The sequence below is a fragment of the Anthonomus grandis genome, chromosome 1 (assembly GCF_022605725.1).
Source record: "Anthonomus grandis grandis chromosome 1, icAntGran1.3, whole genome shotgun sequence".
In the NCBI taxonomy this organism is placed as follows: domain Eukaryota; kingdom Metazoa; phylum Arthropoda; class Insecta; order Coleoptera; family Curculionidae; genus Anthonomus; species Anthonomus grandis.
In genome coordinates, this window is record NC_065546.1 from 56,126,312 (window position 1) to 56,136,999 (window position 10,688).

Below are 10,688 nucleotides of genomic sequence, written 5' to 3' on the forward strand. Positions count from 1 at the left end.
TTTTCACTGTCATCAATTAAAATACCATTCTAACTGCCTAGAATAAAATAATAATTTACTTATAGGACATTTTCGTCCTCTTATGCTTATCCAAGATTGATACTTCACCACGTACCTGTAACACCTTGTATATTCAATCAAAAGTGTTAGCAGATCTAGTAAAACGGATTCATTATTTAGAATTATTGTTATGTCCAGTACAGTGTCGTTTTTCTTTACTTTTTTTTTGTTTTTCTTTTATTTAAGTTTTTTCTCCAATTTTCTAAAAAAATCTTCTCTTCACATAACTAAATAATAAACGATACAGTATTCTTCCTTCAAACAGACACTTATGCACTTAAAAAAGTTTGTCATTTAACCTTGCGCTTTAATATATATATATATTTTTTTTTGTTAACAAACTCCCTTATAACAGTTAATTGAAACTAAAAACGTAAAATCTTGGAATGTAGCACGGCTTCAGTATTTTTTTTTTAATTTATAATTTACTTTGAACTGGGCATAATAATACTAGTGTATATGGCTGTACAGTAACCTCCGAAAGCATTGCATGTTGTACAAACAGTAAATAAAACCTTATTATTGGTAATTATGCATTAATTTGTACAGACTTGATTTTGGATTGTGGCACTATCTGACTAACATGAAATCGAGAAACTCTCGTATAAATTCGAATTTATTATGGAAAACGTTTAAAAGTGAAAAAACTGCTTTGCAGAGTAGATTCTAAATTATGTTCTTTTTATTTATTTATTTATTTTTGTTTGTTTTATTTTTAGTACAAAAATACACCAAAAACAAGCTTAAATATGTCGTTGTTTTTATTTTTGTCAAAATAATAATCGGAGCACCTCAATCAAATGACCGTACTTAAAGTTTTTTGTTGGTAAATTATCCACTTAAAATGCATACGGTCAAACACAATTAATTAATTAGTTTTTTCACTTATCCAATGTTCTCTTGAGACGCCCCTCGAGGCGTTCCAGGGGGAAATATTTTGGTTAAAAAAAATGACATTTCTAACGTTAATTTATTATTAGCAACAAGAGCAGGACCCAACAAACTTGTACATCGCTAATTTGCCGCCCACATTCAAGGAGGCCGATCTGGAGACTTTACTAACGAAATATGGACAAGTTATATCTACTAGGATCCTTCGTGATTCGCAAGGTAAGAGAAATAACTGTATTTTTATTTTATTTTTTTGTCTTGGGCTTGGCACTTGTTCCAATATAGGAACTCATTTATAACAGAACAGGTTGCTTATATAGTATAGGGTGTCCATTTATAAACTGACACATTTTAACTGTTTATAAGTCGAGAACCAAAAATGACAACAATGTGCGGTTTTCACAGAACTTCATCAATATTTTATAATATTTTAAATAAGTTTCAAAATTTACCTGAAATAGGAGGAAAAAAATTAATGATTTTCAAAGGCCAATTTCTCAAAAATTTTAAATTTAACACCCTGTACTTTTTAATTTCACATGAAAGCCTGTTAAATCCCCTTTCCGAAAATATATCAATTGTCTTAAATTCATTATTTTTTTTAACAGAGCCAATTTTAGTAAATGACACCTTTTTGAAAATTTTCCTATCATAAATAAGAGACTAAGTAAATAAATAATAAATAAGTAATAATAACTAAGTAAATAAATATAAATAATATAATAAATAAGTAACTAGAGAGGCACATCTTCCATTAGGTCCGACAGAACATCTCGCAAAAATACTAAGTAACTATTACCGGAAAGGGAATCTGGTAGAACGTATGGCTCAATTAAATGGTCGCCAATAATACCTGCCCAAACATTAATGTGAAATTTCTGCTGATACCATCTGATGTACTTAGAGTGGGGGTTTTGATCGCTTCACTCGTGATAATTGCGAGGATTAAATGGACCTGAAAAACTAAACCTGGAAAATTAACGTTTTGTTCTGTTTGACGGAGAAACCATTTGCAGTACTCAAAACGACGAGGAGCATCTCCAGGAATAAGATGCTGCACCTTTTGCAGTTTAAATAGATGAAGATTATGGCTTTGTAGTACTCGGTACACGTTATTTTTGGCACAACCAACTGCTGAATTACGACTGCTATTATTGGGCTTAATTTGAATTAATGTGCCATAATTTTATCCCCTATAACATCTCTTACCGGGCACCCCCTTACAACTATTCGATCATTCTGTAAAAAAATACCATCGAATTTTAAAACATTAATTACACAGAAATGTGATAGGGAAAAAACAGAGTTTTACCAGTGATCATCCTTCCGCAACCGATGTTCAGTGAGCCGGTCGTCCGTAACCTTTGATCAATTATGAACGTTCTGCGTTCGAGAAATACCAGTTTTCTTTTAAAACGGTTAGAGACAACTAATTAATAATTTATTTAATTAAATATTTTATTTACTTTTGCTGGATTACTGTCATTTATTTCTCGTTGTTCATTCTATCGCCTTGACAACATTATTGGCAATTGGGTATTTCAATTTTCTGCAAAAATTGAATTTGGTTCCGATCTCTTAACAAAAATGACTACCATACCGTAAAAATACGATAGTAGGTATGCACCGACACTAAACGTAACAAAAATATGTACACACTTTGTTATTATTATTTATTTATTTTATGGAGATTACCATGAAAAATTGGCTAACATTTTCGGGAAATAAAAAAAACTAATAAAATAAAGAATTCTGGTATATTTTAATTTTTTGCGCTAAAACGGTGCATCGAAGCGCAAAACAGTGGCGCCCCTATTTTTTTTTGTATAAAATTTAACGAACATGTGCTGCAAATCCGTCTCTAGACAAGTTAAATTACCTGCAATTCCTCAAAAAGTTGCCTCACCACCTATCATTTAAAACCTAAAAAAAATCCATTTAAAACGCTTAAAGCGTATTTAAAACAGAGGGAAAAAAAAGATTTTTTGGAAAATTTTAATATTCTGTATTTTGGAAACGAGGCACTTCCGACCATCGATGTCCTATCTCAATTTACTTTTTTATGGCTCCTGTATATACTGTATCATTTTTGACCATTTGAAAGGGGACATTTATTCCTAATTTATGTAAATATTTATTAAAATTACCATAACTCAATAAAAATCTGAAGAAAGGTGTCGTCAAATATCTTAGAAAATTACATTTGGAAACCATACTATAACTGCTAAGGGACGTTTTTATCATAATGTATGTATTTGACTATTTTCTAAATATTCAAAATATTTTCTTTTCGGATGAATGGAATTATATCACTAAAGTGTACTTTGGAAAGAATCCGATCTGTCGAAGTGTTCGAAATATGTAGCAATATTATTGGACTTGACTGTGCTCTAAGCTTAAATAAGAACCTGTACAAAAAGGCACAAAGGGTATGCTGTATTGCCAGACGAATTAACATGAAAAAAATCAAGTTCCAAGGCAGCATTTATTAAATTTACTTGTTATTATAAAATATCCAGATCTGGTGAAATTTCACCCAATCTGGAAACACTGGTATGACCAGTTTGTGACTAATGAAGCACCTAATTTGAAATCTCCGGGTTTTTTAGTAAATTTTCGTGAATTTTTTTTTTTTTTTTTTGTACTAGTGGTCTGTAAAGGACGTTATTTCTCCTGCATGCGTTAGTTTTTGTCAAATTTAAATTCTGCATAAAATTACCAAATTTGAAGAGCTACATGAGGGAATTTTTCTTGGGTGCTAGTCGTCTGTAAAGGATATGTTATTTCCCCCAAATATGTTAATTATTATAAAATTCAGCTTCTAGATAAAGTTCTAAGAAATCTGAGTGATCACATAAGACTTTTTTTTTTAGTGCTAGGCCCCTGTAAAGGATTGTAATCGCTCTGAATAGTTAAGCAAAAGAACCAGTTATAGTTTTTGAGTCATTTCGGCGGTAAAATGCTTTAAAAATTAAAAAAAAAAAACTTGTTCCACAGTATATCTGGAAAACTCCTTTTCCAAAGCATCGTATGACATGGCCTTTCATATAAATCCTACGATAGATACTCAAATATCTCTAAAGATACTCAATAATTTATAGCACAATACATGATATGATATAGTTAAGTAACAGGATAAAGGGCTTTTGAACTCTAAGCTAAATTTATAAAAGTAATCAATATTTTTTTGCGTTGTTAATACACAATCCGAAATCAATTAATCGACATCTGCCTTCTCTCTTTCAACAATCAAGTATCTTGAGACGTGTTTTGAAAATTTCTTAATTAATTTCAATGCTACTTTAAAATAGTTGAGGAAATTGATCGTTTAATACCATGTAAACATAGCCATGTTAATTAAATGTTTGCCTAGAAAATAAAGCAACTAGATAGTAGGTGTGTGATTTTTGTATCACGTCAACTCGTGATTTTCTAAAGGAAGATTTGGTGACGTAGTAGTGTCCACAATTTCTCGGATATCGTCCAAGATATTAAAAATTCATGGAAATAATTTTTTTTTTTTCACTTTTTAGGCATATCGAAGGGTGTAGGATTTGCCCGTATGGATTGTAGAGAGAAATGCGAACACATCATTCAAATGTTTAACAACCACATTTTGCCCAATTGCAAGGACCCTCTATTGGTCAAGTTCGCTGACGGTGGAAACAAGAAAAAGAACCTCTACAATAAGGTAAATAGTTCATTACTCATCTACGGATCGAAATGTGTGGAAGGTAGGACTTACGTATCATTTTGCGATGATAACATGGCATGCCAGTTATTTTTTTAAAATTAAAAATGACAATAAAGAAGAGATTTTCTTCAAAGAGTGTCAACCTTGTTTTAGGAGTGATGCATTTTGATGATGTATTTTGAGACAAAGCATCATCATCGGATTCTAAAATATATTTATAACAAACTTCAGAATAATTTACAGATCAGCCATACAGCAAGCAAAGATCAAGGTTAACAGGCCAGAATTTAATTCTGCGTCTAAAGAAACTGGAAATATTATTCCAGGGATGTTCTCCTGAATTCCTAGATTTGAAATTCTTGTGTGGGGTTCTTAGCAAATGTTGGAAGATTTTCTTAAAAGGGTTTTAGGAAACAGAAAGAGTGATTATTCTTGCCCATTAATTTAATATCGGAACGATTTTTGTACCTCTTTTTTAGTTAGACTTTTTAAGTTAGAGGCAATTTTGTTATTCCAGGTCCAAGAGCCTCCAAGGTTGAACTCTTTAGACCCATATTGGAATATTAAAATTTTTACACTTCAAGGGATATTTTTGGGTATAACTTGGGAACTACTGGGAATATTGTCATAATTTTTTCACATCTAAATAAAGGGATTTTTGAGGATGGATTTCGAAGTAAAAACTTTGTTTTTATTTAAGGATTTGGGTAGTAAGGGCTTTTAATCACTTTATTAATTCATCGAAAAATACATCAAAAGCACTCTGGCAGGTTATTAAATCTAATATGGGCATTTTTAAATCGAAAGAAAACGTTAAGTGTAACATAACTGCCGATGAATTTAAATTTTTTTTTTCAAATTTCGCTCATAACACTATCGCAAGCATTCCTATTGCACAAAATGATCCGGTACAGGTTTTGCCATATCTGAATGCTTCGGGATTCTCTCATTCTCCTTCTCACCTATATCTTTTATACAGGTCACGGATATGATAACAAATTTAAAATATAAAGCAAGTCGCGATAACTTCGGCTTAAATGTGATAATTGGTGCCCTGACCAAACTAATAAACCAATGTCTCCAAAGTAACACTTTTCCAGAAATACTAAAGTCAGCCAAAGTAATACATATTTTTAAAAAGGGGGAGTTTTCAAAGATTTTTGAGAAAAATGATTTATTCACAAGCTGCCAGTTTGGTTTCCGAAAAAACAGGAATAAATTTATGGCAATCATAGACCTTGTTGCTTTTGTCAAGGATTTTTTTAATAACTTATATTTTAGCAGTGTCTTGAGCAAGGCATTTAATTGTGTGCCCCATAGTATTCTATTGCAAAAACTTGCTAAGTATAGTTTTAGTCCTTATAGTATTAGGTTTCTAATACTATAGGGGGCAGGTTGTGAGTGTGAATGGGGTGTCATCAGCTTAAAGTAATATTACCATAGGGGTTCCCCAAAGCTCAGTTTTGGGTCACATACTTTTTTTAATCTATATAAATGATTGCCTTTAATAGAACACACCGGTAAGTTCACACTTTTTGCTGATGACACAACTTTAGCATGAGCAGCTGACTCACTGGAGAGTGCGGGTCAAGTGCAGGAGTGGTTCAGCAGGAACCGTCTACACTTAAACGCAGAAAAGATAAATAAGGTCATTATCACTATGAGACAGTCAGAGATGGCCAGCACTTCAACAGTTAAATTTTTAGGAGTCCATTTGGACCCTTTCCTTCAATGGCATACGCATATTGAAAATGTTGCAAGAAAACTTCGAACTGTTACTGCTGTAGCTGCTCTTCAGCTTATTTTAGAACCTTCGATCTTGTTTCAACTTAGCCATTTTAGCATGGGAGCATGATCCGCGTATAAAGACATTATTTGCTCTACAGAGAAAAGCTATTAGAATTCTGGGTGGACTGAGTTTTAGGGATGACTGTAGGCATGTTTTTCTCAATCAATAGGTATACTTACCCTACCATCTGTTTATAAATTTGAAAATCTGTTGTGGGCACACAGAAATAAATCACAATATATAGAGTACATGAAAAACTCCACGGCTACGAAACGCGGAATGAGAATAGACTAGTCACCATATGTCAACGCTTGACTAGGTGTCGGAGTGGTGTGGGGTTTTTGGCTGTTAAGCTACCTGGCAGACTTATAGAACTACCCTTTTTGCAATTTAAATCCCAATTGAGAAATATACTAATCGAAAACTCCTTTTATTCAGTAGATGAAGTTTTAAACTTTCATTTCTTTTAAACGTGGGCCTATATATTCTATCTGTGGTTAAGGTTTTAATTTTATTGAAAATGACATTTTGTAATTATTATTGTGTTATTTGACATTATTAATGCAGTATTTATAATCATATATGTAGTTTTTGTTTTGTTGACTTGTGGAAATTCTTCGTATGTTGGGACCAATAAATGAATTTGAATAACCAAAATGATACACGATTTAAAAAGTCAGCACAAAGGTGATGAGGTCTAATAATTCATATTAAAACTAAGGTTTTTGCAGAGAAACAGCGGTCAATTAACGAAACTAGAACCCTTGTCGAATCAAATCAATGAATTAAAATTTGCGCTATAAAAAGAGGTGACATTTTATATAAATAGAGTCCAATGATAATGATAAGTTATCTCATTGAAATGCATTGCTGTTAAAACAAGATTGGCATTTATTTTGTGGAAAAAAGATTTCTTTAAACAAAAAGCATAAAAATATAGTATATATTTTCTCAATATTCTAGAGTAACGACAATTCAATGAAATGGCGCGACTCCGCCGACAGTATGGGTCCGATCGCGTATCCACCCGACGCTATAGCGACCAACGGGGTTGCCGGCCAACACATGATTCAAGCTTACAATTACAGGCATCTCGCTCAGGTAAGTACCGAGTCAAATTTCTCAAGTGAACTACTCGAAAGTGTGCTTTGGAATTCCATATATCTGTTGATTTCAATGATAGTTTGAGTGGCGAAAAATAATGTCTTAAAGTTCCTTAATTCTTGATGGATGTAATTTTATAGGCTAAGCCCGCTCACCCCGTCATCCCCTGATCAGAACCCTTTCGTCTATAGAAACATTACGTAAAATTGTAATCGTAAATTATTTTAAATCGTAAATATAGAATGTATATCAAATTAATAAATTGTAAATGTACATATTATATATATATATACTCGACTTACCCAGTAAGGCACAAAAGGAAGCTAAGAGAGGTTTTGCAGCTTTATGATATACACGTGCGTTTAGTTGCACTGCTATGAACACCATTATGAAATAAGAATGAAACAGAAAAGTTTTTAAACTGATGGTCACGATAAAAGATTCATTATTTCTCTTACTGTATAAGAGCAAAACAAATAGTAATTAAGTGAAAAAGCAATAATATGGGAACTCCCTGTATTATTTTCACAATAAAGAAGAACTTTGAAAAAGTGATTACTGTCTTAAGGCATTTCATGATTGGACAATATTATAAAGTTAGACAGACACTGGTATAGATTGGCGTAGTTTTAGATTTTTTAAAGAAATTTGGTCAAAATCTTTGAAAAATTTTAAAATTCGCTTATAACTCGAAAACAGGTAAACATTTCGCTAAGGTCATATTGACATATTTCGATAGCCCATAGGAAGACCTAACCCCAGTTTTACAAGTTACAAGGATACCCTGTATAGTAAACATTTTTTTAAGCTGAAAATGTAAACAATGGTCCCTTTGAATTTATTCTGTAAACGTACGAGAACATGTAAAAATTTGCATTTGTTTACTGTAAAATTAACTTTTGTGATAAGGAAGCAATTGAATTTAGAAAAGGCTATGATGTGCTTGATTCGCCAAAACACTGAAAACGTGTAAAAAATGAAAAATTTTGTTCAACAAATTTAATTGTTTATAACAAATGAGATATTTAAATAAATATTTCGCAAAACGACTATGAGGCATTATTTTTTGTCACTCAAACTATCGTTAGAAGTCTTTTCTTTGGACTTCATAGATTTCCAAAGAACCCTCACTCTTGATTACTAAAAATACGGTTTATAGTATCCCACCCAGTACCAGCCGTGGATACCGCAGTACGCGGTGATGCAGGCGCCTCTACAGCAAGTCGACGACGGCGGGTACAGCCTACAGGGGCCGGTGCAGACCCGGGACGGTCACCAGACTCCGCGGGCCATCGGGTACGTGCCCGGTTGCGTGCCCGGGGATGCCGCTTCCATGCAGTACATCCCTCAACTGGCCACGCAAATGAGCACCATGCAAATTCAGCCGCATGGATCTTATATTACTACACCACAGGTAATTAATTATCCTTTGCATACATACACAGAATTTTAATTAAAAATTCCTTTTATACGGTAATAGAATATTTAAATTGCAGCGTCTTGTCTTTACGCCCATAATTCGTAATTGTTTGTTTGTTAAAAGTAGTAGTCTTCTTATATTCTTAGTTTTTAGTTAATTGTGGATACATTTTTCAATTAATTAATTTTAAGAAAATCAATTTTTGGATTCATCTACATGTCCGCCTCGATTTTTAATAACAGCTTCACAGAATTTCAGTAGTCTTCTAATTAATTTGTCCAAAGTTTCCTGAGGTATCTTGTGCCACTCTTCTCGGATGATCCTCCACAAGTCTTCTTTTGATGTGGGGCATGATTTTCGCACTTGTGCCTATTCAGTTCGTCCCACAGTAATTCGATTGGATTGAGGTCCGGTGATTGTGGGGGCCATACCATAACTTTCAGAAGATGTTGCCTTTGTAATTGACCTAAATATTGCTTGCACAATTTCGACGGGTGCTTGGGGTCATTGTCATGTTGAAAGATGAAGTTTTCCCCAATTATTCGAGTACCAGAAGGAAGTACATTCTCACTTAAAATTGTTTTGTAACTCTCTTTTCAAAGAATTTCCTCTATTCTAATTAGATCGCCCACTGCAGATCCACCGTACAGTTCTCAGCGACCCTTTCATTGGCATAACGGCAAACAAAAACTCGCCTCTTCGTTCCAAAAACCTCGAATTTCGACTCGTCACTCCAGAGAACTTTCTTCCAGTCATCAATGGTCCATTCTTTGTGTGATTGGGCTCACTCAAGCCCTCTCTTTTCTTCTTATTAACATCCTTCAGTAGCGGTTTTGATACAGCTAAACGTCCTTTAAGACCAGCATTATAAAGTCGCCGTTTTACTGTCACACTGACCGCATTTTTGCGCTCCTTAATGATTTTTGCTGTGATTTCAGGAGCGGTAAGGCGTCTATTGCGTTTGCTTGTAATTATAATATTTAAATCCTCCTTTGAACTTGTTGCCTCTGGCCTTCCCGATCAAGGTTTGTTGCTAATAGTCCCTTCTCTGGCAAATTTGCTAACATTATAATCGACAGTCCGCTTTGGAATTCCCAAATCCGTCGAATTTTGACGGTTAGTCTTTCCAGCCTTATGAAGTTCAATGATAATACCTTTTGCTTCCACCGATAACTCTTCTGTTTTAGCCGTTTTAAAGAATGTTCAAAAACCAGCAAAGAAACGGTCGGTGACAATCGTCAATAAGCAAGCGAAATTATTTACCAATGTTCATTCTTGTCTTATCTTACCAATGTCTTCAATTCTTGAAGAGACACCTTTAAATGTTTCAAATTTCATCGGAAACGAGCTGTAAACAGATTAGTTTTTTAGAAGAAGTGCATATTTTCACTACATTGTTTGTTATTTGCAAGACTATTTTTAAATACTTAATGTTTTTCAACGAACTATAGTTGATAGGTATGCTGTTTAAGCATATATGCAATTTACAAAAGAGATACAATCTAAATATAGGTATAAAGATAAGATTTTTGTATCTAATATAAAATATTAAAAAGAATACGTGGTGGGAAAATACTTTTGAGCGGTAGTGTACAACAATATTAATTTTTAGTTTTAATGTTTAATTTTTATATGATCCATCTATTTTTAAATTAAATTACAGGATAACTTTTATAACAGTAGAATGTAGTCGAAGTGTCGGTGAATAGTGTCAAATGATTTTTTTAATA

The 10,688-nt window shown here is 33.2% G+C and overlaps 1 protein-coding gene across 5 annotated transcripts in view; it reads left to right on the top strand.

The window, feature by feature from the left end:
* Positions 1-10,688, top strand: part of LOC126735276 (protein alan shepard) — a 198,170-nt gene that overhangs the window by 165,571 nt on the left and 21,911 nt on the right. For all 5 annotated transcript variants that reach the window (XM_050439238.1, XM_050439232.1, XM_050439226.1 and 2 more), the window contains exons 7-10: positions 1,041-1,170; positions 4,485-4,642; positions 7,398-7,535; positions 8,698-8,952. In XM_050439238.1, coding sequence (XP_050295195.1) covers positions 1,041-1,170; positions 4,485-4,642; positions 7,398-7,535; positions 8,698-8,952 — 681 coding nt within the window. The remainder of the gene's footprint in view (positions 1-1,040; positions 1,171-4,484; positions 4,643-7,397; positions 7,536-8,697; positions 8,953-10,688) is intronic.